The sequence below is a fragment of the Vombatus ursinus genome, unplaced genomic scaffold (assembly GCF_900497805.2).
Source record: "Vombatus ursinus unplaced genomic scaffold, bare-nosed wombat genome assembly UNPS02014786.1, whole genome shotgun sequence".
Classification (NCBI taxonomy): Eukaryota; Metazoa; Chordata; class Mammalia; order Diprotodontia; family Vombatidae; genus Vombatus; species Vombatus ursinus.
In genome coordinates, this window is record NW_020954564.1 from 1118948 (window position 1) to 1146764 (window position 27817).

General features: G+C 45.8%; 1 protein-coding gene across 1 annotated transcript in view; it reads right to left on the reverse strand.

The window, feature by feature from the left end:
• Nucleotides 1-27817, reverse strand: part of LOC114046899 (angiopoietin-4-like) — a 69853-nt gene that overhangs the window by 9510 nt on the left and 32526 nt on the right. Inside the window, exons 2-7 of the mRNA XM_027867515.1 lie at nt 15578-15733; nt 13216-13337; nt 11491-11723; nt 4659-4774; nt 3913-4014; nt 219-385 (exon numbers count right to left, since the gene is read on the reverse strand). Coding sequence (XP_027723316.1) covers nt 219-385; nt 3913-4014; nt 4659-4774; nt 11491-11723; nt 13216-13337; nt 15578-15733 — 896 coding nt within the window. The remainder of the gene's footprint in view (nt 1-218; nt 386-3912; nt 4015-4658; nt 4775-11490; nt 11724-13215; nt 13338-15577; nt 15734-27817) is intronic.

Genomic DNA, 27817 nt, shown 5'->3' on the forward strand with positions numbered 1-27817 from the left:
TCAGGAGGACAGGTCCCCACTCTCTTGGGTTCCTAGTGATGTGAATCTGAATGGGGGACATATGGCCGTGGTTGGTTCCACCCAAGGCCTGACCCCCTATCCATCATCTCTGACCTGGCCAGCCCAACCATCTAGAGCCTAGTGACCTGGGACTGTAGGGAACTCCCAGAGAGATCAGCAACCCCTTCCCAAGCCCTAATTCCCCCTTGGCTTCCCACCTGTAGAACTGTTGCTCACTCCCCAGCTGGATTCGCTCATACTGGGCGTAAGCCTGGTTCCCTTCCCAGTCCAGCAGCTCCACCCTCAGGGCATAGGATGCCTGGCTGGTGAGCTGGTGCAGCGCCTCATTGCCCAGCCAGTACTCCCCAGCAGCATCGCCGAAGCCCTGTGAGGGGAAGAAGGCAAAGGGGAACGGATGGGGTGAGGTGAGCTCTGGACAGGGCAGGGCTGGGGCACAGAGCCAGAGAGGTGCAGTTGGAGTCTGAGCCAGCACAAGGCAAATCTGTCCAATCAGCATTCGGCCACGTCCTTCTCGGCTATTTTCCCCATTCTTGTTGTCTCCTTTGACTTCTCTTTCAGGACCACTCCCACCCTCCACCCTCCACCATGCTTCTGCTTGCTTCCCCCTCTCACTGGGCCTGCTCTCAGGAAAGGCTCTCACACCATGTAGTGACCCTCTGAGGGCCGGTCAGCATCAGCCTCTGGCTCCCCCCATCAGCCTCCTCTCTCACTGGGGGATAATAATAATAATAATAATATTAACTCACATTCCTCCAGCTTAGAGATTCTTAACGTTTTTGGGTGTCATAGACCCCTCTGGCAGACTAGTAAAGCCTGTGGACCCCTTTACAGAACCATGCTTTTAAATGCTAAAAATAAAATACATAGCATGACAAAGGAAATCAGTTATGGTGAAATATAGTCATTGAAAACAATTTTAAAGCAAATTCACAGATCCCACATTAGGAAGCCTGCTTTAGTTCTTTAAGGTTGACAAAATGCATTCTTTGCAGCAGGCTTAGGAGAGGCCCCAGGCCCATTTTAGAGAATCTCTCAGGGCTCTTCCATTCATACCACTTCTTGTGGTCTCCCAGCTTCATTTTAGCCTTGTTTTCTGACTATTTTCACCCACCTGGATAGTAGGACTCAATTTCTGGCTCTCTCTCCTTCTGCCCCCTCTCCCTCCTCAAATTCTGATAGGGGAGCCAGGCGCCCATATCATTGCCTGGGTCCATAGCTTTCTAGTTATTTGTTTTTAAAATGTATTCTCCCATTAGAATATAAGCTCCCCAAGGCCAGGTATTATCTTGTTTGCTGAATAATGCTTAATAAATGCCAGTTCACTCCTTCCATTTCTCTTTGTCTCTCTCTGTCTCTCTCTGTGTCTCTTTCTATGTCTCTGTCTCTATCTCTCTCTGTCTCTTTCTGTGTGTTTGCCTGTCTCTTTATCTTCCTTCAAAACCCCTCAGTGATCCTACATACTCCCTCAATCTATCACTACATCTCTGTTCTCTTTCACAGCCAAACTCCTGGAAAAAAGCTATCTACACCATCTGCATTTTCTCTCTTTTCACTCACTTCTCAATTATTGCAATCTGTCTTCTGACCTCATGACTCATCTGAAACTGTTCTTTCCAAATCTATCTTTGAATGGCCAGATGCAATGGTTTTGGTGTTTTTTTGGTTGATTTTTATCTTTCTTGACCTCTGCAGCATTTGACATCATTGAGCGGGATCAAATAGGCAGTTGGGTGACATAGTAGCTAGAACCCTAGGCCTGGAATCAGGAAGACCTGAATTCAAATCCACCCTCAGACACTTATTAGCTATCTGACCCTAGGCAAGTCATTTAACCTCTGTCTGCCTCAGTTTCCTCATCTGTAAAATGGGAAAATTAATAGTACCTAACTCCCAGGGTTGTAGTGAGGATCAAATGAGAAATTCGCAAACTGCTTAGCACATAGTTGGCACTTACTAAATGCTTATTTCTTGCCTTCCTTCCCTCTTCTCCTGTCTTTACACTCTGTCTTGGTAACCTCCTCAATTCTCACGGGTTTAATTATCATCTCTCTGCAGATGACTTCCAGATTATATTTGCAGCACTTAGTCTCTCCCCAGAGCTCGGGGACTGGAATGTTTTGTGGGCATTTCTCTCATCCAGCATCTCTCTGCTCACATGGCTCCACCCTCATTCAGGCCCCATCACCTCTCACTTGGACAACTGCAATAACCACTGAACTGGTCTCCTTGACTTAAGTTGTCCCCTCTCTGGTCTATTCTCTACATGCTGCCAGCATGGCGTCCCTAAAGTCCACATCTGACTACGTCATTCCCCTGCTCTGAAAATCACAATAGCTCCCTATTAGCTCTAGGATCAAATTCAAACTCCCATGTTTGGCATTTAGAGCCCTTCCCAACTTGGCTCCAATCTCCCTTTCCAGTCTCCCACTCCTACATTCTTCAGTCCAGCCAAGCTGTCCTACATGTTCTTCACACAAAGCATTTCATCTGTCATCTCCATGCCTTTGCTCAGGGGTCATGCCCCCATAATGCCCTCCCTCCTCTCCTCCACCTTGGAGAATCCCTAATCCCTGCTCAAGTGTTCCCTTCTCCATGAAGCTTTTCCTGATCCCTTCAGCTTGATTTGGAGTGCCTTTCCTGACAAAATTGTGGTTATTCAGTTGTTTCAGTTGTGTCTGGCTCTTCATGACCCCACTGGGGGTTTTCTTGGCAAAGATAATGGAGTTGTTTGCCATTTCCTTCTCCAGCTCATTTTACAGATGAGAAAACTGAGGGAAACAGGGTTCAGTGACTTGCCCAGGGTCATATAGCTGGTAAGTGTCTAATGTCAGATTTGAACTCAGGAAGATGAATTCTTCTTGACTTTAGACCCAGAACTCTATCCACTGCACCACCTAGCTCCCCACCCCCCAACAAAATTACTATGCATTCATTTTGTCCATACTTATATACATATATGTTGTCTCTCCCAATAGAATCTAAGCTCAAGGTCAGGCATTATTTCATTTTTGTTTTTGTATCTGAGTGCCTAATGTAGAACTTGCCTACAGGAGTTGCTCCATAAATGCGTGTTCATTTATTCAAAGGAGGAGACAGATTCAGAGAAAGAAAGTGACTTGCTCAGGGTCACATAGTTAATGCATGTTGGAGCCAGGATAAGAGCCCAGGACTCCTGATTTCAAGATAATTTCTATTTCTACTCTCTCCCATCCCCCTTTATTTTTTGGTCTGGGCCTGGGTTTTCATTGGTGTATAGAACTCCCTGGGAGGAAACTCCCTTCACCAATGCACATTGCCATCCTGTGGCCTGTACCAGATGAAAATGTAATTGGGAAATAATTTAATGAAATAAATGAAAAATGCAATAGGCCATAGATAATGTCAATATGTGGTTTTCTAAGTCAATGTGTGATAGGAAAAATCTTTATCTATGGTTTAGTGGTCCCTTTTCTATTTGAGTTTGATACCAGTGTTTTATGTTACACTTCCTCTCTCTTTCCACTAATCCATACACAGAAAGGGCCTTTTTGTTCTTACTCATTAGGGACCTGATGGGCAGTAGTCTCTGGAAGGCTAGGCAATGTACCAAGGCTGCCCTCTGGTCCCTTTGGAAGGAAACCCTATGAGGTCCCTGAAGTTGTTGAAGAGTGATGCTAATACAGAAAAGAGAAGCCATGGTCTGGAGAGAGAGGGAAGCAGACCGAAAGACAGACAGACAGGCAGATAGATGACAGATAACAGACAGACACAGACAGACTGACAGACAGGCAGACAGACACAGAGAGACAGACGATAGACAGATGACAGACAGACAGACAGACTGCTTCCTAGCCCTCAGGGAGCTCCCTGCTCCTTGAAGCCAACAAGCCTGGGGGTCTAGGTAGACATTACCTGTTTGTAATCTTTCCAGTTTCTTTGGAAGTTTACACTGCCATTCACTCGGCGCTGAATGAGGGTCCACCCCCCACCACTGGTCTCCATGTCACAGTATACCTGGTGGGAAAGAAACTTTCTGGGGTCACATTTGAATGAATAGGTGAATGAAAGAAAGGATAAAGGGATGACTGTCTCTTCTATGTGTCCTCTCTCACCACAGGAAATTCAGTCCCCGCAGGCAGACCTGGTCAAGCCCTCCTACAAGCCCTCTCTATCCTTGGAACTGCTGGGGTCAGGATTCAAGACAAGAAGTTAGAAAGAGGCTCCCCATTGCTGCCCCAACTCCCACCCACACTTCTCTCCTTAATGTAACAATGTGTATTCCAACTGCCCCAATTTTCCCATTAATATTCCTGCTCCTCTGTGGTAGCTCCTGCCAAGGAGATCCCCAAGGACCTAGCAGAGAAGGGATTTCCTGGCTATCTCTGGGAGCTGTAGGCTCCAAGATCTGTAGGTATTCAGAACAGTGAGAGCAGGGGGACTGTAAGGCAGTGTGATGTTAGAAGCAGAGCCTTTGTTCAGGAGTCAGGAAATCTGAGTTCTAGTCTCAGCTTCACCACCATCTAACTGTGTGATTGGGACCTCAGTTTCTTAGTCTATAAAATGTAGGGGTTGGATTAGGGCTCTTGGAGTTTGATGAATGATATCCTTGCTTGATGGCCCTGGGTAGAAAGCCAAGGAGGTTCCCCCTGCCCCCCAACCTTCTTGGGCTCCGTCCAGTTGGCCACGTGGATAGTGTAGACACCACTGATGTTGACCCCGGAGAGGCGGATTTCCCAACAGTCCTGGAAGGATTGCTCATCCTTCTGTAACGGAGCTGGAGTGTACAAAGGCAAAAAAGGGAAGGTGGTGAAAACTGGGGAAAGAACAAAGGATCAGGTCAGCCTGGGATGGTCACCCTGGGGGGGAGGGCCCCCTCTTATACCTGCGCCATCCTTCACGGTTTACAAATGCATCTCCTTTGAGCCTCCCAACAGTTAGGTGAGGGTGACAGGGTGAGGATTAGCACCCCCATTTTTATAGATAGGAGAACTGAGGCTTTAGAAAAGGGAAGATGAATTGTCCCAGTTCACAGCAAGTTAGTAGTGAGTCAGGGTTAGAACCAGGATCCTAGGCTGATGCTCTGTCCCCCTCCCTGGCTTGGGAGATCTCAAGATTCCAGATAGTCTCCACAAGCTCCAGCTATTTCCAACCTCCCATTCTGTCCTATGGATACACACCCATAGGCTCCCACAGGAGAGGGTTGTACCCAGGTCCTCTCCCACCGTGTTGTTTCCTCTGCTTTAGCTCTCTAGGATCCAAATGGCACCTCTGAAGGACGGGTCCTAGGATCATAGATTAAGGGCTGGAAGGGACCTCATCGATCATCTAGTCCACCCCCACCCCCACCGCCACCGCCCAACACACACACTTTTCAGAGGAAAATAATGGGGTTCAGAGAGAAGTAGCTTGTCCAAGTTTACACAGGTAGTAAAGAGTTGAGCCAGTATATGAACCAAGGCCCTCTGATTCCAAATCTTGTGTCTGGTTTTTTTCTCTCTGCATCATATCTCATTGGTGTAGTGAAAGAGCCCACATGTAGGAGCAGAAATTGTGGCCCTACCACTAACTTGCTGTGTGAACTTGGGTCAGTCTCTGTCCTTCCCTGGGCTTCAGTTCATACCTCTGTAAACTGAAGGCTTGGACTCCATGGTCTCTAAGGTTCTTTCCAGCTCCAATATTCTATGTTCTAAAGTCCCTTCCAGCTGTAATGTTCTATGTTCTGAAATCCCTTAAAGATCTCCCATTTTGGAGAGGTAGAATGGGATAAGTTATCTCATGTAAAAGAGGCAAGAAAAAGCTTTAACAGTGAAAGGGAAGAGGGGGAAGGTGAGAGGGAATGAGTGAACCTTACTTTCAATGGATTTGGCTTAAGGAGAGAATAACATGCACACTCAATTGGGTATGGAAATCTATTTTACCCTACAGGAAAGTAGAGGGAAAGGGGATAAGGGGGGTGATACAAGAGAGGGCAGATTGGGGGAGGGAGTAATCAGAAGCAAACACTTTTGAGGAGGGACAGGGTGAAAAAGAGAATAGAATAAACAAGTGGTGGGATAGGATGGAGGGAAATATAGTTAGTTTTTCATAACATGAATATTATGGAAGTGTTTTGCGTGACTACATGTCTAATCTATATCAAATTGCGTACCTTCTCAATGAGGATGGATGGGGAGGGAGGAAGGAGAGAATTTGGAGCTCAAAATTTTAAAAACTAATGTTAAAAGTTGTATTTACATGTAACTGGGAAATAAGATATATAGGCAATGGGGTATAGACATCTATCCTGCCCTATAGGAAAATAGAAGGGGAAGGGGATAAGAGAAGGAGGGGGGTGATAGAAGGGAGAACAGATTAGGGGAAGGGGTAATCAGAATGCACACTGTCTTAGGGTGGAGGGAGGGGAGAGATGGGGAGAAAATTTGGAACTCAAAATCTTGTGGAAGTGAATGTTGAAAACTAAAAATAAATAAAATTTAAAAAAAGATCTATCATTTTTCTGTTTTATGCTGAGGTATAACTAGAGTGAGGACAAAGGAGCTTTTTCCTAGGGCAATGAAATTTAGAAAGCACTTCAATAGGTAGAAACAACTGAGTTTAATACCCAATTAATAAGAACAATTAGTGAAGAGAAGAAAAATAGCAGATGATACCAGTCCTTTCCCCTGCTCTTTCCCTCTTGTCCTCTGAGGCCATAGCCTAGGTGAGCTCCAGTCCCCATGGGCCCATACCATGGTCCCAGTCTCACTTACAAGGGGCAATGGCTAGGTACGAGGTGGGAGCTACCAGAAGGTCTAGAGAACATACATAAAACCCTGGGCAAACCTTAAATTGCTATGTAAATGCTAGCTATTATTATCATCCTCCCCTCCCCTCCCAGCCCCCATCATCCCTGATTTCCCTGGGCCGTGGTTTCTGGTCCTTCATCTAGACACCAGAACGGCTAGTTCCAGACCCAAGTCCTTTCCACCTCAGATGTTCTGTGGTCTAAGGTTCTATGCCATCCTGTAGAGTCAGTCTTAACATTACCTGAATCTGTTTCTAGAAGCACTATTTACTTAGGATTAGAGAGGCAGGGTCTTCTCGAAGATTCTGGTCCCCTGCCCTCAGCTATCCTCTTATTTGCCTACCTTGTGCCTGCAATCAGCTGTTAACATCTCATTCCTTTTAGGATTGAATGCTCTTCTGTCCCAGGATTACAGGTTCATTGATCTGGACCTGGAAGAGACCTCAGAGACCAGATGGTCCATCCCTCTCATTTTACAGATGAGGAAACTGAGGCCCATGGAGGTTAAGTGACTTGTACAGGTAGTATACTACACAGGTAGAATGATGATGATGATGATGTTACAGGTAGTAAATATCCAAGATGGGATTTGAACCCAGGTCCTCTGATTCCAAAGCTATTATTTTCCCAGTGTACCTTTCTGCCTCCCTATCTTCTGTAGCCCAGCTCATGTAACTTTTTTGTTACTTAATCTTTGTTTGCCTCAGTTTCCTCAGATGTGAAATAGGGATAATAATACCACCAACCTCCCAGGGCTGCTGTGAGGATCAAATGAGATAATAATTGTGAAGCTCCTAGCACAGTGCCCGACACACAGTAGGTGCTTAATAAATTCTTGCTCCTTCCTTCCTTCTCCTCTTGCCCATCACTGGTGGCCCTTGCTCCATGGACCCCAGTGTGTACATTTCTCAGGATGGGGTGGGGTGGGCTGGAAGAGCAGAGACGGGCCCATGATGTCTCTCTCCGTCCCGGAGGACCCCAGATCGTGCTGAACTATTTTCCATGCGATGACTGAGAAACACCACAGTGGATCTGGCTCCCGGGGACCCCCACTGGGTAAATGACACAGCATTTAAAAACAAACAAGCAGGGAATGTTAACAACTTCTACCCCCCAACTATTTGTTTATTGTACTCTCAGAGGTGGCTTTGGCTGTGAGGCTTCCCAAACGCTGGCTCCTCCAAGGCTTGGGGGGATCTCAGGGCAGACGGGCGATGAACTGCAGTCTGGCCAACAAGCTGAGGAGCTGGGGCTTCTAGCTTCTGAGTGCTCCCCAGGAGGAGGGGGCTGGGGGAAAGGGTCTGAGAGTGGTAGGGAACTCAGAGCAGATACACTATCATTGTCCCTGTTTTGTTTTTTTTCTTTTTGGTGAGGCAATTGGGGTTAAGTGACTTGCCCAGAGTCACACAGCTAGTGAGTATTATGTGTCTGAAGCTGGATTTGAACTCAGGTCCTCCTGACTCCAGGGCCAGTGCTCTATCCACTGCGCCATCTACTGCCCCTGTTCCTGGTTTTCTGACAAAGCCGCTGAGGACCCACAGAGGAAACGTGACAGGATCACAGATGTGAATCTGGGGTGTCCTAAGATCTCTGATGCCTGATACCTGTGGGACTATAGACAAGTCACGTGACCACTCAGGACCTCATTTTCTTCCTCTGTAAAATGGGGCAGGGATAGGTCATCCCTAAGCTGACCCAACAGAACATAGCCCGTCCTAGACTGTCATAACTGATGGGCCCCATAGAGATCATCTAAGCCAACAAAGGGCTAGGCACACAGCTTGCCCGCTTTAATCAATACTTCTTATACTGTTTGTTGCAAATAGAGGATGTCCCCAGAGTCTTGGTGCAGTTTTAAGCTTTAAGAGTTTAAAAGTGCACTTAGACTTTTGGGACTGCCTCTCCTATCTCTCTTTCATGTATTTCCTCCCATTAGGAACATAGACTCGGAGCCAGAAGGAACTCTTGCTGCGGTTCCGTCATTTCAGTCTTGTCCGCTTGCGACCACATTTGTGTTTCCTTGGCAAAGGTACTGGAGTGGTTTGCCATTTGTATCTCCAGCTCATTTTACAGATGAGGAAACTGAGGCAAACAAGGTTAAGTGACTTGCCCAGGGTCACACAGCTAGTAAATGCCTAAGGCCAGATTTGAATTCAGGAAGAAGAGTCTTCCTGACTCCAGGCCCAGCCCTCTCTCACAGTGCTGCTAGAAGAGATGCTAGATGTTATCTGGTCCAACCCTCTGATTTCACAGATGACGTAACTGAGGAAGCCCCAAGGAGGGAAGTGAGCAGGACAAGTGGTGGGTAGATCAGATTTGAACTCAGAACTTCTGACTCCTAATCCTGAGGCCCTTCCACTGGGCCACATTGCTTCCCATTCAGTTCAATGAACATTCACAAAGCACTCATTCTATATTGGGACTGGGGTCATAAAGATAAAAATGACCCACCTTCTTGGAGGGAAGGGTGGGAGCACACACCCATGCATCGATAAATGTACTAGAGAGTGATGGGACCAAAGGTGAAATCTAGACAAAGTGCCCCAGGAAAAGTGGGTGAGGAAGAGATCCCTTTCAGCCAGGGGATCAGGGAAGGCTTCCTGGAGGAGATGGCAACTAAAGTGAGTCTTGAAATGCAAGATGGGTCCTGGGGGTAGAGGCATGCAGGGTTTGAGCAAAGAGGGAACTGTGCATTAAGACAATTATGTTGGCAGCTGGTACTTAGGGTGGGGTGGAAAGGGGAGATAGGAAGAATCATAGCTCACATTTCTTTAGCTCTTTACCCATTAGTTGTCTCATTTAATCCTCACAATATCCTTGTGCCTGTGAGGAATGCAGGGCAGGGGCTATGAGTTCCATTTTACCGAAGAGGAAATTGAGGCTCTGAGAAGGAATGACTTGCTCAAAATCACACACAGAAACGAACCTCTGAGCAGGAAGGAGATTGGGTCTTTCTTTTCTTTCCACCCACCACACTTAATAACCTGAGGTCTGTACATAATGTTTAATCGTTTAATGCATTGACTGAAAGTAGAGGCCTTCTTCAGAGAATGGGCACATCCTCTGTTTCCCTGTGGGTCAGCCTGACCTGCTGGGAACCAGGGATCCCTAGGTTCTGTTGCGCAGAGCTAGGAACAGTAGGAACAGAAGAGAGACATTCATGGTCCAGTGGGGAGGGGAGGTGTTGTGGGAGTTTCTTGGATGAGGAGTTCTGAAGAGGTAAGAAATCCCACTTCTTCTAAAGGCTTTTGCATCCTTCCCCCTAACATCAGGTCAGGTTTCCTTGCCTCGTGGAGGCCTGTCATTCAGAATGCCTGCAGCTGGAGTTTAGGCTGGGAGAGATGAGAGGCCTGGGCATGGTGCCCTGGGTAGGCTCCTGGGCATGGTGCCCTGGGTAGAAGAGACACACCTGGGACCAATTTAAAGAGCTCCAGGTCCAGCACTTCACAGAATTCCCTCATGGAATCGTGCCTGGTGGTTTGGCCAGCCCTGCTGGAAGACCCCTTCCACCCTGCTCTCCTAACTACCAGGACAAAATTCAATTCTTCCCTTTCTGGCTCCTCTGGTTGTAGGCCTCTATGCACCAAAGCTGGCCATAGGAAATGCTGGGATGGTAGGGACTGTGCTAGCAGGGTCCCCTATGCCCCATATGTCTCAGAGAACAAGGAACGTCAGAGCTGGAAGGGACTTTAGAGATCTGGTCCAATTCCTTTATTTGACGTATGGAAAAACTAAAGCCCCAGAGGGAAAGTGACTTGTCCAAGGTCACAAGGCAAGTTATTGCTTATAAAGCCAGCAATAGAACACAGGTGTCCTGATTCTCAATAGCAATTGGAGACTTTGCACCACCCTGCCCAAATTCCAACATCAGTGTTTCTCTGCTTTTTAGTTTCCCAGAGGATACTTTTTGTTGTTTCAGTTGTGTCTGACTCTTTGTGACCCCATTTTGGGTTTTCTTGGCAAAGAGACTGAAGTGGCTTGCCCTTTTCTTCTCCAGCTCATTTTACAGATGAGAAAACTGAGGCAAACAGGGTTAAGTGACTTGCCCAGGGTCACGCAGCTAGTGTCTGAGGCTGAATTTGGACTCAGGTCTTCCTGACCCCATGCTGGATGCTCTACCCACTGCTCTACCTCGCTGCCCTCCAGGGTACTATTGAGCAAAGAGCCTGGAGGGAGTGGTTGAGAGGTGGGAGAAATAAGGACTTCTAGAATAGTTCCTGGATTTTGCCAAAGGCAGCCCCAGGGCCCAGGAAGAGCTAGAAACCTAGGGCTTCAAAAGACTAGACGAATGTTTTGACCCGTTAGGGCCTCTGACCCTTTCTGTCGAGTGAGCGGCAACTTCTTTGTCTGTACCTTTCTGTGTGACCTTGGGAAAGTCACTTCTCATGTCCCTTCCCTTTGGGCCACATCTTACTCTGAAAAATGAGGGAGTTGGCTTAAGTGATCTCTAAGGGCCATTTCCAGGTCAGAAAGGTCATGCGTCTTTGATTCTAATGGTTATTCTACCCATTTGACGGATGACAAAACGGAGGCTGAGAGTAACTTACTCAGAGTCAAGGGCTTACCCAAGCAGAACTGGACTTTTAAGAATTACAGAATTTAGGTATGGAGCATCATCTGGTGTGTCTAGCTCAAACCCCTGAGGACTGGGGCCAAGGCATTGTTTTCCCCGGCTTCCCTTCCCTGCAGTCCTCAGGCAGCCTCACCTTTGCCGCTGGAGACAATGTGAACCAGGCGCTGCACGGAGTCCAGGAGCTGTCGCTGCTGCCTCTGGAGGAGACTTGTGTTGCTGTTGGCGGCATGCAGGCTCCTCTCCAGGCCCTCCAGTGTGCTGCTCTGACGGTTCACCAGGCGCCGGAGCTTCTCCCTCTCGCCCCGGATGCCCTCCAGCTCGCTCTGGTGCTTGCTTTCCATGGCCCGCACGCGTGTCTCTAACACACTGCCCAGGAGGAACACACAGGGTGGGCAGAGGGGCCCCAGGAAGCTTCTGTCAGGGAGCTGGGATCTCCCACCGACTTGTGGGGTGCCCCGGCTAGACAGTGAGGTTGGATTGGATGCTGCTCATTGAGCGTCCTTCTGGATCTGAGGTTAGGTGTTCTAGGGGCCATTGCACTCTAACATCACGTGTACTACAGACATTCTGTGTTCTATGGCCCTTTCCAGCTCTGGCATTCTATGACTGCAAATAAGGTTAGGATGTGGGCCCATGGAGAGTTGAAGAAGGTGACCTGGGATGGATCGAGCTGCCAATACCCTGGAGTTTCCTTCAGTTTCCCTTTGGAGGACTCTACCCACAACCACCACCCTACATGGGAACAGGGGGCAGGCAGCTTGGATCCAAAGATGCCTTGATGATGAGAGAGGGGGTACATGCCCTGGGGCCCACCTGGAGTCTCACAGGGAGTCAATAATAATAGCTAGCATTTATGTAGTTCTTTAAGGTTTGCAAAATGCTTTACATAGGTTAACTCATTTGATCCTCATAACAACCTTGTCAGGTAGGTGCTATTATTATCCTCATTTTACAGATGAGGAAACTGAGGCACAGAGACATTAAGTGACTTGCCCAAGGTCATACAACTAGTAAGTGTCTGAGGTAGGAGTTAAGCTTAGGTATTCCTGATTCCAAGTCTTATGCTCCATTCATTGCACCACCTAATTGCCTAGTAGGATAGTAACCAGGGTCCCCTGACTCTCAGGCCTATCTCTATTTCTCTCTCTATCTGTATCCCTATCTCTATCTCTGTCTCTATCTCTTTCCTTGTCTCTATCTCTGTGTCTATCTCTGTCTCAGTCTCTGTCTTTATCTCCTTCTGTCTTTATCTCCACCTCCATCTCTGGCTCTGTGTCCATCCCTATCTCTGTCTCTATCTCTATCTCTGTCTCAGTCTCTGTGTCTCTGTCTCTATTCCTAGCTTTATCTCTGTCTCTATCTGTCTCTCTCTCCATCCCTGACTGTCTCAGTCTCTATCTCTACCTCTATCTCTGTCTCTATCTGTCTCTCTCTCTATCCCTGTCCTTTTCTCTGTCTCAGTCTCTATCTCTACCTCCAAATCTGTCTCTCTCTCTCTATCTTTGTCCCTGTCTCTATCTCTACCTTCATCTCTGTCTCTCTGCCTCTCTCTCTCTCTATCCTTGTCTCTGTCTCAGTCTCTATCTCTACCTCCAAATCTGTCTCTATCTGTCTCTCTCTATATCCTTGTCTCTGTCTCAGTCTCTATCTCTACCTCCATCTCTGTGTCTCTCTCTCTATCCCTGTCTCTGTCTCAGTCTCTATCCTTGTCTCTGTCTCCATCTCTCCATCTGTCTCCATCTCCATCTCTCTCTCTGTTCCCTCCCTGGATCCCTTGGTCCCACAGGCTGGGCAGGCCAGCCCACAGGATATCCATCCCATTGCTCAGGTGCCCCTCCCTTTCTCTCGGGCTTTGTACCTGTTCCGATTCTGCAGTTTGTGGATTTCATTTGTCTGCAGGAGGAGCTGCTTCTCAAGCTTGTTGGTGGACAGTGAGTTCTCCAGCAGCTGGAGCTCAATCCTAGATGTCTGGTTCAGTACCTATGTAGGGGACAGAGGGGAAGCCCACTTGTAGCTTTCTTGGTGAATTCACTGCTCTTTGTCAGCAGACCTAGGGGCCTTTGCAAGGGAAGTCCTTCCTATGCCTGGCCTTAGTTCTGACAATAGGTTTGGCAGTTGGGTCAGTAAGATTATTCTACCCATTTGGCAGATGGGGAAACGGAGATCCAGAAAGGGTAATAGTAATAATTCCTTTTATTTGTATAGGGATTCACAGGTCTAATGCACTTTCCATGTGTTATTTTATTTGAATCTTACAACACCACTAAGAGGTAGAGTATGACCTGGGACCAGTCACTACCTTAGCATTAATCTAGGCCTTAATTTTCTCACCTGAGAGCTTTGGGTTATATGATCTCTAAGTTTTCTTCCAGCTCTGGAAGCCCTGAATCTATGGTATAGGTGTGGAAGGGCAGAGAGGTTAATAATAGTAATCTTTGATATGTATACTGTACTTTTGAGGCCAAGAGAAATTGCCAAAGGCCTCATTGGCTCAGCTGGGATTCAGACCTAGGTCTCCTAATTTCCTGCCCAGGACTCTTTCCATCATTACCTATTGTTCTCTCTCAGCAGGGGGAGGTGATTTGCCTAAGGACCCAGAGGGGACAAGGACTGAGTTTGGATTGGAACTCAGGCCTCCCAACTTCTGGCTCTACCACTGAGGCTGGTTCTCAGCTCTGGGCCCACAGGGTCTGTCTTGGTACCACATTCTCTCCCTGCTGCCCTATAGGTGTGCCCAGCTTAGACTCAAAAATTTCCCAAAGCCAAGGGCCAATCAAATTAGGTTGACCTGAGGACAGGCCAAGTGTGGTGGGTGGTTTATGGGGTGAGGTCCTGAAACTAGCAGCCTTTGCCTAACTCTGTTGTCCTTCCACACCAGCCCCTCCTAGTGTAACACTGAATACATCAAAAGCTCTTCCTCTTATAGGAGGATTCTTTTGAACCGCTGGTCCCTACCGGCATCAGAGATGGGTGATAGAGGCTCTCCCCCACTCTTTTGTCCTCCTTATGACCAGTGTCTATATCAGTGGGATAGCTGGCTTGGATGAAGGGGGCTGTCTGTGGAACAGGATGAAGCCAACAGGATCCCAAATGGACCAAATCCCCACATCCACCTCCTCAGCCCTAGGCTCAGCAGCCATAGGCCCTAAGTGAAGGAGGTAGGAGGAGTCACAAGAATCAGAAGACTGATTCATTAATGAACCTATAGGGGAAGGAGAAAGGTTGGTTTGGGGCAAACCTTAGGAAGACTGGGAGCCAGGAGACCTTGGTTGGAGTCTAGAATCTACCACTGACCTGCTGTGTGATCTTGAGCAAGTCTTTCCCCTATCTGCGTCTTAGTTTCGCCCATCTGTAAAATGAGGGTCTTCTATGTGATGCTTTCTAAGGTCTCTCTAAGTTTTAATGCACTATGGCTTCAAACAGTCTCTCTGACCTGCCTCATTTCCTGAAAGTTCTGGGCTGCCTACTCTTTCCTCCACAGATTTCTAGTCTCTTAAACCGGTGACCTCTAAGTCTAATAGCTGCCTTCCTCCCTTGAAGCATTGCTAGAACAAAGGGGAAGAGAAGAGGAATGGTGAAAATGGCCATGTTTCCTACTTCCTCACAGCCACACTTCTCCTGCCAATTTTCCACCGTGGTCTTGAATATACCCTGCATGGATTTAGAACTAGAAGAGACATTTGAGATCATATGCTCTAACCCCTTGCTTTTACAGTTGGAGAAGGTCCAAATTCAGCCTCTGATGCTTACTATCTCTATAATCTTGGGCAAGTCCTGGGCCTCAGTTTCTTCACCTGTAAAATGAGGGGGGTTGGGCAAGAAGGCCTCTGAGGTAGTTTCCTTTCAGTTCTAAATTAAGTGATCCCAAGTCACAAAGAGAATAGCAGGGATTAAAATTCAGGTCCTTTCATTCAATATTCAGAGGTTCCATGACCTTAGATGGGGGCTAAGAATCCTGCAGAAGAGTTTGATTCAGCTCAGGGAGAAGGCAAGTGTGGGGCTTCCATTGCATCGCTACAACACTTTAACTCTGACTTGTACTGTGCTCCTAGGTCTTTCAGACATTCCCCCTGTCTCTTCCCTTATCCCCAGTCTCTCTGGCAATCACCTGCCCCCTTCCTCCCCATCCTCATCCTCAACCTCATCTCCTACTAGACATCCCTCTGGGTATGTCCTCATGTCTCTTATCTCTGCCCCCACTCCTCTCTCAAGTCCCATACCTGGGCTTCCACATCGGTGAGCTTCCTTGTTTGTTGGGCTGTTTGGTTGAGCAGGTTGGTGCCAAGCTCAAGCATGGTAGCTGTCTGGTTCTGGACCACGTTCTGTTGGATCTGAACCATCTCCGACTTCATATTCCTCTGGATGTAGCTCTCCAGCTGAAAGGAAAAGAACATAATGACTGGGTCACAGCAGAGGGCTGGGTTCAGCTATGCTGTTAGCATACACATCCAGCGGTGATTGCCCACTGGGGAGGCAGGAAAGGATCTTGCCCTGAAGAACTGATCCAAAGCAGGAGTGAGCAGACCTTTTTGTTATTGTTGTTGTTTTGTTTTTAGGATAATGACTATTTTTTTTTTCAACATTCACTTTTATAAGATTTTGAGTTCTAAATTTTTTTCTGCCTCTCATGCAATCTGATATAGGCTATATGTGCATAATCATAATAAACATATTTCCACATTAGTCATGTTGTGAAAGAAGAATCAGAACAAAAGGGAAAAACCACAAGAAAGAAAAAAAAGAGAGAAAATACTATGCTTCAATCTGCATTCAGACTCCATAGTTCTTTCTCTGGATATGGATAGCATTTTCCATCATGAATCTTTTGGAATTGTCTTGGATCATTGTATTGCTGAGAAGAGCTAAGCCTATCAAAGTTGATCATCACACAGTGTGGCTGGTACTGTGTGCAATGTTCTCCTGGTTTTGCTCACTTTACTCCACTTCATCAGTTCATGTAAGCCATTCCGCCTGTGAGCAGGCCTTTGGACTCTCAGTTCCTGGCTTGTGTTCCTAGGGAGAGTCTAGTTTAGGAAAGAGGGTCTCACATGTTGAAGGGGTTTGAGGGTTCACTGGCAAAACAGGCACAACGGTTAGTTTTAAATGTATCTTATTTATTAAGGATATTATTTTATCTATTAAGGATTGACAGTTATAGTGGAAAAAGCAAGAACTTGGAGACAAGACAGGGTTCAAATCCTAGCTGTATCATTTCTTTAATCATGTTACTGGGGACAAGCATCTAGGTGGCTCAGTGACTAGAACGCCCGGCCTCGAGTCAGGAAGATCTGAATTCAAATCTAGCCTTAACCACTTACTAGCTGTATGACCTGGACAAGTCACTTAATCCTGTTTGTCTCAGTTTCCTCATTAGTAAAAAAAGCTGGAGAAGGAAATGGCAAACCACTCCCATGTCTTTCCCAAGGAAAACTGCAAATGGGGTCATGGAGAGTCTGAAATGACTGAACAACTTGAACAATTGTGGACAAAAACAATTTTTCTAACTCACTTTCCCCATCTATAAAATGGGGAGAATAATTTCCGTACTACTTACTTCACAGAGCCAGTGGAAAGAAAGTACTGTGTAGACTGCAAAGTGTTATAAAAATGTGAGTTATTTCTATAGAAATATGAACTGTTATTATTATTTATTTGAGTAGTGCTACCCAAAGCTTGAGAACCTGACCCACGGCTGGGCCCCTGGGGACACCAATGTTAAAATTTCTGAGAAGAGGATATAAGCTGTTGGACCTACCTGGGGCAGAACCAAGGTGTGCTGGTAAATGTTTAACAACTGTCTCTCCCCCCAAAATGGTGCTCACAACACTTTTAAATTTAATCTGCATTATTGACATTTTCTCCAACACTTTCTGAAGTCTAGAAATCAATAAAATAATAAATCAAACCCTGAATTGTAGCATTTTTTATTTCTGAAGTGTAAATGCTCTGAAATTTTAACAATTGGCTCTCTAGAATAACTTTGAGCCAGCTCTAGGACACTATTGGAGAGAGCCTTACTGGGGAACCACAGAGAGTGGGAGAAGGCATAGGGTGGTAAGTTTTGTCTTGCTTCATTGATAACTGAGTTCTAGATGTGTTGTTTATGTAGTTATCGCCTTCCTGTCCCTGAGTGCTCAACTGGACCATGAGAAAGAACCACACAGGATCCCTATTCTACTTCTTCCTAGATGCACTGTTGGGGCTTAAGCCCCTGACCTTCAGGGTGCATTCACTTTGAGTTTGCCAAAGGGCCTTTGGCAAGTCAACTCAACGTCCTTGGCCTTCAGTTAGTTTGGTGGTGTGGGTGTCTGCTGTGCAGATGAGCAGGGTTAATCACTCTGTCCCACTCTCATCCCTATGTCTGTGAGGCTAATGCCTCCAGTCACTCCCTTGGCCATATGACTCTCCAGTCTCTCCTTTAGCTCCTCTCCCAAAGTTTTCCTTTAGGACCAAGCTGAGAAGTCATTGCATATGATTATGATGGAGTACTAGTGTGCTATAAGACATGACAAGGGGTGGGGGGGTGATTTCAGAAAAAACATGGCAAGATCTATGTGAATCGATGTGAAGTGAAGTGAGAAGAATCAGGGGATTATTGTGCACAGTAACAGCAATGTTGTGATGATGATCAACTATGAAAGACTTGGCTACTTGATCAAAACAATGGTCCAAGACAGTTCCAAAGGACTCATGATGAAAAATTCTATCCGCCTCGAGAGAGAACTAATGAACTGAGTCCAAGTTTAAGTATAATTTTCTCACTTTCTTTTTCTTGCTTTAAAAAAATATAGCTAATATGGAAATGTTTTGCATGATTTCATGTGTATAATTGATATCATATTGCTTGCCTTCTTTGTGGGTTGGGGAGGGGATGAAAGGGAGCGAGATAATTTGGAACTCAAAATTTAAAAAGAAAAGATTGCTATAAAGTAAAAAAATAAACAATAAATTAAAATGTAAAAGAAAAAAAAAGAACCAAACTGGGGGGAGGGGTAGAAGACAAGCTGGCATAGACCCTGCCTCTAATTCCAACCCAGCTAGCTAGAGTACTTCCAGCCTGACTAGTAACTTTTCAGTACTAAGACAGAAGAAATGTTTTCTCTCTTATTCTTTGTTTTTAAAAAATCAATAATTTTCTTTCCTTCAGTTCTGAGCCCCCAATCACAGAACCACTTTAGCAAAATAGTGTAATTGTAAATCTCTCTCTTATGCCTGGCACTGCTCTCTCTGCAGCTTCCACTCTCTTGGTATCTAAATGTGCTCCTTGTCATGGCGGCTCCCCTCCTCTCTCCTGCTTCTGTGGGCTGCTCTGGTGCCACTACTTTGTCCCTCAGCTCTCACATGGCTTCAGCTGCTCACATTCCTTAAGGCTGGGGGAGCATGCTTATGAATCACATCATGACCCTCCCTCCATCCCAGGTTAGGGCAGATTCCTGATGGAATCAAGAAAGGGCAAAATGCTGGGAGACTCATCCCTGAAAACCAGTAGGCATCTGTCTGCAGCGTCTTGATCTCTTTGGCAACACCAAGGCAGTGCTACTTGTAAATGAAGAGGTTGAATTATATGACCTCTGAGGGACGTTCCTTCTAGAGCTAACGCCATGATCCTACTGCGCCTAAGATACGGGGCATACAAAGACAAACAAACCCTAGAGTAGCTTACTATACACACGTGCACACATACACACATGTGTATATGCACAATATACACACATGTACATGCATACACATATATGTTTATATAGTATGTTCCTTTAGGGTTCATGTATACATATAGGTATAGTCTATATACCTATATGTATAGTATATATACCTATATGTACAGCATATATGTATACATATATGTATGTGTATAGTAAGCTTCTCTAGGAGCTTACATATGCATGTGTACATGTGTAGGTGTATATATGTATGTATATGTGAACATGGACACACACGTCCATATATACACACATGTAAGGAGGAAAGTATATACATGGTAACTTGAGGAGGACTGGAGGGACCATCGCTTCTGAAGAACATCAGCCCTGCATACAGGGGCTAGTCACTAATTGAGAACATGACTTTTCATGTTCTCTCTGTCTCTGGGATAACAGGGTGCTTGCTTTTGGGCTCTGCAGTCTGGGTGTGCTGCCGGAGTGGGAGGTTTTTGGTACACAGAATCATGTTTCTGTGGTATCACCTGCAGGTCAAGGATCTAATAATGACAATAACAATGCAGCAGAGTCATCATGGATAAAGAATAAGTCTCAGCATCGGAACTCAATCAGCCAATCAACAAACACTTATTAAACACCTGCCATATGTCAGGCACTATGCTAGGAAGACCTGGGATCAAATCCTGCCTCTGACATGTACTGACTGAGTGATCCTCCCACATCACTTAATCTCTCTGTGCCCCAGGAAACTAAGGCTCTAAGTGGCAGAGCCATTGCTGGTCTGCATTGGTGGAAGAAGTCTCTTCATTGGGAGTTTCTACACCAAAGAAATCTCAGTCTCAGTCAAAAAAAAAGAAAGAAAGAAAGAAAGAAAAAACCCAACAACAACAAAACAAAAATTAACAACTATCAAAGTTTCAAATTTCTAAAATACTTTCCCTACAACTAGTTCTTGGGATAAACAGTGCAAGTATTATTACTCTCATTGTACAGGTGAGGAAACCAAAGTTTGGAGAGAGATGGATGGTAGGATCCATTCAAAGTTACACAACTCATTAGCTACAAAGTCAAGCTGAAACCTAGTCTTCCTAATTCCATTCCCAGGGCTCTTTCCACAGTGCAAACTATAGCACCAAGATGCTTGTCTAATGCATAGCTACTTGAAACCCTCCCTCTGCTTGAGAATAGAAAGGAATAGAACAGGGAGCTAGCCACTCATGACACAGTTTCCTTAGGATGGGGAGCTGGGGATAGCTTTTGTCATTCACCATAGGAGACTGCTGGCCTTGTCTCCCAGCTGCAAGTGCAGGTCACCAGCTGTCCTTGGGAACAGGATGAAAGGAGAGACTGGAAGGCTGCCTCCTCTCCTCTGTCCTCCTCACCCCACCTCCTCAAAACATGCACACAGCTGGGAGTCATCATTCCACACTCCACAGCAGCCGCCACACCCCAGGCACCAGAGGGGCAAGACTAGAGACCCATAATGCTCTGTGGATTCTTCCACCTAACCCCCACCTAACCTCAGCCCTGCTGGTGAATGGAACTCAGGCAAATAGACCTGTCAGAATGACTTCAGAGGGACCTGGGGTCACCGGTTGGAGGAGAGAGGACCTATCTCATCCTCAAGCCAATCTGGGATCCAGGCCTCCCCCCTGCCCTTCAAACCACAGCTGGGGGATCCATTGGTTTCTTCTCTCCTATCAAGTTGGGAGTAGGGGGAGGAGAATATAAGACAAGGTGAGGCAGTACCAAAAGCCCAAATTTCTCTGCCTACCATAGAATATCAGAGCTAGAAGGGCCTTTAGAACATAGAATGTAGAGTGACAGAGCAGGCCAGGACCAGCTCCCTTCAGACCTCTTTGGCAGTCTTGTGTTGAGTTCCGGGCACCACAGTTTAAGAAAGACACTGGGAAGGGAGGGAATATATAGAGGAAGGTAACCGGGGTGGTCTTGAGGGTCTTGAGTCCATGTCATATGAGGATTAGTTGGAGGAACCAGGAAGGTTTATCCTTGAGAAGACTTGGGATTCCATAGCTGGGTTTAAGTATTGGAAAGGCTGTCATGTGGGGGAGTAATGGACTTTTCTGTTCAGCCCCAGGCGATAAAACCAGGAGTAAGAGGAGGAAGTTGCAAAGAGACTTAGGCTGGACATAAGGAAAAACGTCCTAACAATTGGAGCTGTCCAAAAGTGCAACACGCTGGGGGAGGTGGGGCTTTCCGGGTCTTCGGGGCTCTTTGAGCAGAGGCTGAAAGACTACTTCCTGGGCATGTTATTGTCTGGCTTCCTTTAAGGTTGTACTAGATGGTCCACAAGCTCTCTACCACCTCTCGAATTCAGTGATTCTGTCTAAGATCATAAACTGTCAGAGCTGGAAAGGCTTTCAACAATCACCTGGTTCAAGCTTCTCATTTTACTCATAGGGAAACTGAGGCTCAGGGAAGAAAAGTATCTCTATGAATCAAATTGGATGTCATCTTGAAGAGCCTCACCTCATCATTGCTTTGAGTCTGGTTTTGACTCTTCTATTAACATGTTGGATGACCTTGGTTAAGTTACCAAATTTTAGAGCTGGGACATTGTCTGGTTCAATCTCCTATCCTATACAGGAATCCTCTCTACAGCTTCTGTGACAGCCTAATCACTATCTAATAGATCTAATCACTTTCTGAGCCTCAGTTTCCTCCTCTGTAAAATGGAGTCTCAATCCCTGCCTCCCCTGCCTAGTGGGGGTAGTCAAACTCAAATGATACAGAAGTTGGGGAAGCACTTTGTCACCTATAATGTTGTTTCCCTTGAAGTGTTATTTCCTCTGTATTTTAGAGTTCGCACCTCTGCTTTGTCAGTTAGGCAGTAAGCATCTATTAATCGCCTACTATATGCTAGACACTCTCTTAAATCTGAGAATACAAAGAAAGGTAAAAAGACTGTCCCTGCCTGACAGGAGCTTACACTCTACTGGGAGAGACAACATATAAATTATAAGGGCTTAGGACTAGAATGGAATGCCCTTTGGTGGCTACTCTGGTCTCCTCAACTCATCTTAACTCAACAAATGTTTATTAAACACTTTAGATACAAGGCACTGTACTTGGTGCTAGGGTCATAAGGAAGGATATGGAACAGTCTCTGACCTCAAAGAACTTACTTTCTCTTGGGTGTAGGGTGGGGTGAGGATGCCACATGTATACAGAAAAGGAAATATAAAGTATATATAAATTAATACAAAGTCATTTCAAAGAAGGGAAAAGTTGCTAACAATAGTGGGCAGAGAGCAGAGACGGTCTTGTCGAAGTTACAATCTGGTTTCTAAGTTCACCTTTCCACTGAAACTCTTCTCTCCAAAGTTTCCAATGAATTTTTAATTGCCAAATCCAATGGCCTTTTCTCAATCCTCATTCTCCTTGCCCTCTTGGCAGCTTTTGGCACTGTTGATCATCCTCTTTTCCTTGATACTCTTCTCTCTAGGTTTTTGGAGAACCACTGTTATGGTTCTCCTCTTACCTACCTGACTGCTCCTTGGTGTTCTTTGCTAACTCCTCATCCAAATCTTATCCTATAACTATTAAGTGTCTCACAGGATTCTGTTCTGGGTTCTTTTCTTTTCTCCCTCTGTACTATTTCACTTGGTGACATCATCAGTTTCCATGGATTTAATTACCATCTCTGTGCTGATGATTCCTTAACTTACTTATCCTATCAACATCTCTGATGACCTCCAAGCATGCATCTCCAACTGCCTTTCAGACATCTCAAACTGGATGTCAAGTAGACATCTTAAACTTATTATGTCCAAAATGAACTTGTTATCTTTCCCCGTAAATCCTGCCTTCTCCCCAATTTCCTTCTCTCTATTCCATTGTTCTCCTGGTACCTCAGGCTCAAAACCTAGGTATCAATTCTCATCTCACTATATCTCATCATCTATGTTCAATCTGTTGCCAAGGCCTGTTGATTTTACCTTTGTATCATCTCCTGAATAAGCCCTCTTCTCTTCTCTGATGCTACCACCACCCTGGTACAAGCCCTTATTTCCTCCTGCCTGGATTATTGATTGCAGTAGCCTGCTGGTGGGTCTGCCTGCCTCAAGTCTCTCCTCACTCCAATCCATCCTCCATGCAGTCACCAAGTGGTTTTACTAAAGCTCAGGGCAACCATGTTACCCACCTACTCAATAAACTCCGGTGGCTCCCTATTGCGTCTAGGATCAAATACAAAATGCTCTGTTTGGCATTCAAACTCCTTCAGAACTTAGTCCCTTCCTACCTTTTCAGTCTTCTCAACCCTCCTCCCTGACACATACTCTTCAGTCCAGTGACACTATCCTCCTGGCTGTTCTATGTGCAAGACTCTCCATCTCTTGGCTCTGTGCATTCTCTGGCTGTCCCTGCTGCCTTCTCCTTTCCCTCATCTCAGCCTCCTGGCTTCCCAGACTTCCTTCTAGTCCCAACTAAAATCCCACCTTCTACAGGAAGCCTTCCCCAACCCTTCTAAATTCTAGTGCCTTCCCTCTATTACTTACTATATAGTTTGTATATATTTGTTTGCTTGTTGTTTCTCCTCTTAGATTGTGGGTTCCTTGAGGTCAGGGACTGACTTTTGCCACTTTTTATGTCCCCAGTGCTTAACACTGGGTCTGGCACTAAATAAATAGTAGGCACTTAATACAATTTTGTTGACTGACTTATGACTTAGGGATTCTCCCAGTTGGAGATGAAGAGAGATTACATCCCAGATATGGGAGACCACTTCTGCAAAGACATAGAGTATAAGTTGAGTTTTCATGTTCAGGACATTCAGGAAGCAGGAAAATTTGACTGGAATGCCACTTTGACCCTCGTGGGTTAGTCCCTTGCACTCCATAGGGGTAGCCCTAGTTCCCTCATACCCCCTTGAGATGGCCTCAGTACTCTCCATATCCCCTAGGAACACCCTATCCTTTCACATTCCTGGGCACAGCTTGCTGAGGATTCTCCAAGGTCTGTTGGACCTCCTAAAGATAGCCCCGGGGCCCTCAAACCCCGTGGTGGTCCTCCTTCAGGGTGTTGTAGTCTGGCTAGGACCTGGCTGCAATTGAGGTGAGAGGTAGGAATGTCAGTGGATTATCTAAGACACACTTCAGAACTTGTTTGTATGAGTGAGTCATACCCTGAATTTGATGGTGGTAGGGACGGCCTGGTGATGGAGAGGTGAGAAAGGAGTCCTTCTGGGTGGCAGCGAGTTGGAGGGAGGGATCTGGGACAGGCAGTGTGACAAACAGAGCATTGGATTGGCAATCAAAGGACCCACGTTCAAATCTAGTTTCTGCTACTAACCATCTGTGGGACCTTTCTGGGCCTCAATTACCTTACCTGTAAAATTGAGAGAGCTGGACTAAATGATGTCCAAGGTGCCTTCCAAACTTAAGTTCTATGATCCTATGAGACCCTGTACCCCAGACTGGCCCTATGCCCATGCAGAGAAGGGTATCACAAAGCTTATAATAGGATGGACAACAAAGGTGGGCACACTGTCTCCAGAAGGCTGCCATTACACATATGAAAATATAGGACTTTAGGGTTTAGAGCTGTAAGGGATCTTACAGGCCATTGATTTCTCAGATGAGGAAACTGAGGCCCAGAGAAAAGAAGACAGATACCTTCCCAAGGTTACCCACTTAATTAGTGGCAGTGCAAGGACAGGACCTCCGACCTCTTTGTTACCAATTCATTGCTCTTTCCCTTGTGCCACGTTGTCTGCAGGCTCTTGAAGAGTACCTAAGAGTACCATATTTTACAGATGAGGAAATTGAGATAGACAGAACAAGCCGCTTCTGTAAGGTTAAGAGCAAATTAGAAGCAGACCTGTGACTCAGACCTAGGTTTTATCAGAGAATGGCTCACTGGATTTAGAGAATCTTGGAATAAAAGTCTTCCAGTTTTCTGAGCTGGAAAGACCTGAGAGGTTTAGTCTAACTTTTCCCGCATTCTAGGGGCCCCTTCTCCCACCTCCCTAGAGGTGGAGGGTCAGCAAACTAGCTTTGACTTCGACATTTCCTGGTCATATTTAGAATGACACAGAATCCCTACAAGACCTTCTAAATGCTCCTTAGCCTTGCTTTACCTAGGTAGAAAAGTGGACTTAGAAGGATTTTAAATGTAAAGGAATGGACACAAAAAATATTTTCCAATTATCCTCTGTTGCCCAGAAAAGGCAGTTTTGAGGAAGTCCCCCACTGAAGAAGCCCCCTACCCTCCACGCCAGGGCAGCAAGAGCTGACTATCAGATGTGAGCTGGGACCACTGCTGCCTAAGATAACAACCTTTCCCTATTCCTGTTCAAGGCCTTCTGGCCTCATACTTTCTCTGAATTTCTACTCTAAGCAGCGGGGTGTCTCCAGTCTTCCTGATCTATATCTTGCTCCTGGACCCAGATGACTCTGGAGGAGAAAGTGAGGCTGGTGACTTTACACAGCCCTTCCTCATTTAAATCCAATTCACTTGCAAGTCATGGCATTACCTCCCTGACGTCATGGCCCCGAGAACGAAGGACAAACAACAACTGCAAGCAAAGGGACAGGGAGTGTGATCCAATGGCAAGAGCCTAGGTTTGGCAGCCTGGAGAAATGTGTTCGAATCTCGACTCTGTCACTGACCCACTGTGTGACTTGCGTCAAGTCACTTTTTTCCTTGTATAGCTTCCTTTTCTTTTCTTTGCAAAACAAGGGCGTTTGGCTAGGTGGTTTCTCGGGTTCCTCCTAATGGACAATCTATGCTTGAAGGTCTCTACTCAGCCTAACATTTTATGTTTTGTGTCCTGTTTTCTGAACCAAGTTCCCTTCCAGCCTTATTTATCCCTGGAAAATGAACTGCTCTTGGTCCAAAGAAATGGTTCTTAAACTTGTCCACACTGATAGAACCCTTCAGTTTAAACAAAACTTTGATGGAACCCCGTAGTAAAATCATCTAAAATAATTATTTTTAACGCTTATTAGGAAACAGGAGAAGATTCAGTAAAAACAAACTTGGGGTATTTCAGGGTTCCTTCCAGCACAGTTTGAGAAACACTGTTCTTGAGCTCCTTCTCCCAGGGGATTCCTTGAGAGGACACCACAGCTGCCATGCAAAACACACTGAGGTTTCTTAGGGGCGCCACTAGGCTCTGAGCCTGGGCTGGGAGTAAATCATAGGATTGAGAAGCTGGAAGGGACCTTAGTCCTCTGAGCATTTCTCCCTGGATCTCCTCCAGATGTGGGGCTTGGCCTCTCTGGGGCCGTGTTTTAATTTGGGGAGTGAAGAGGCAAGCTGGGCAGCAGAAGGTCAGATTTTTCATCCTTCCTTGCCACAGGACTCACCCCCAGCTGGTTTGTGAATTCCTTTCGAAATAGTAAAGGGGTTTTGTTGAGAGAGGCTCAGGCCCAGAAACCCGTGAAGTTACCACCACCAGCAAGAGAACAAACCCTGGGTCTTTATTTGGGGAATGCAAAAAGAGATGAAGCAAGATAGGATCACTAATGGAGAAGGACAGAGCCAGCCAGTGAGAGCCTGTTAATGAATAAGATGCTCCAGAGGACCAGGGGGGAGGTTTCCCAATCATGTGTGGGGTAAGATATGGGGGAAGGGAGAATGTGAAGTGGAGATATTCAAAGCTGGAGAGACCTTAGAACATAGAATATTAGAGATGACAGTCTCCTTAGGACACACCATCAGAACTAGACAGGATCTTTGAACACAGAATATTAGGACTGGAAGGGCCCTTATAAACCCAAACATTGGCTATTACATCTGAAAGGGAGTTTAGCAAGCATCAACTTCATTTTGGTGTGTAGAAAACTGAAGCCAAAGAGGTGACAGAAATGATTATTTTTCTCTTATATTAGTAACCAATTACTACTGGGGAAATCCAGGATTTTTTCCCTTCCTATTTCCTTATTCTCTACTAGGTCAAATCAGCCCCTGAAGAATAGAGCTGATAATGAGATTGGATTTAACCTTCTCCTCAATCTTGTTCAGACCCCACCCAACTGTGGAAGCTCATGGTGTTCTACTATGACTTGGGGATGGGGACATAGACCTTTTGCCTAGATTGTCTGGGTTGAGGGTGGTCTGGGAGTACGAGTGACATAATCAAACTCATGATCCCCCAGCCCTTCATTAGAATAGGCCCAACTCTCATTATAATATCCAGTATTCTCTTTGTTAACCAATTGAGTTGAGTGCCTCTGTCAGGAACACCCACTCTTCCAAGGGCATATAAGCATCAAATGACCATCTTTTTATTAATAATTAGTAAAATGATTAATTACCTAGAAATGATGTCTCTCAAACTTTTTATACATTACAGAGGGCAAATGACTTGCCCACAGTCACACAGCAAGTTAGTCACACAGCACAGCACATGGCTTAGGACCACTGATTTTGAGGATGACACATGAAGAAACTGAAAACTAGGGAGCCAAGATTGAACTCCCAGACCGATCCCACTCCGGGAAGGATTGTGAGACAAGGGAACTGCCTTGGTCCAAAGCTGTGATGCTGTAACTGGTTACCTGGGGAACCCAGAGAGAAAGGATAGAGAACATAGAAATAGAGAATTCTGCAGAAAATAGAGACTAGAGAGAGAGAGAATAGAGAAAGGGGGGGGGAAGGGCAGGGATAAAGGGGCACCAGAAGAATTGGGGCTAGCTAGAATCAAGACCATCCAGCATCTTTAGGGACATTTCAACCTTTATTAGACTGACAGAGGAGAAGAGAACGAATGTTAGGGAAAATTAAAATGTTAAAGGATCACAGATACAGACCTGAGGTGGGAAACAACCTCAGAGG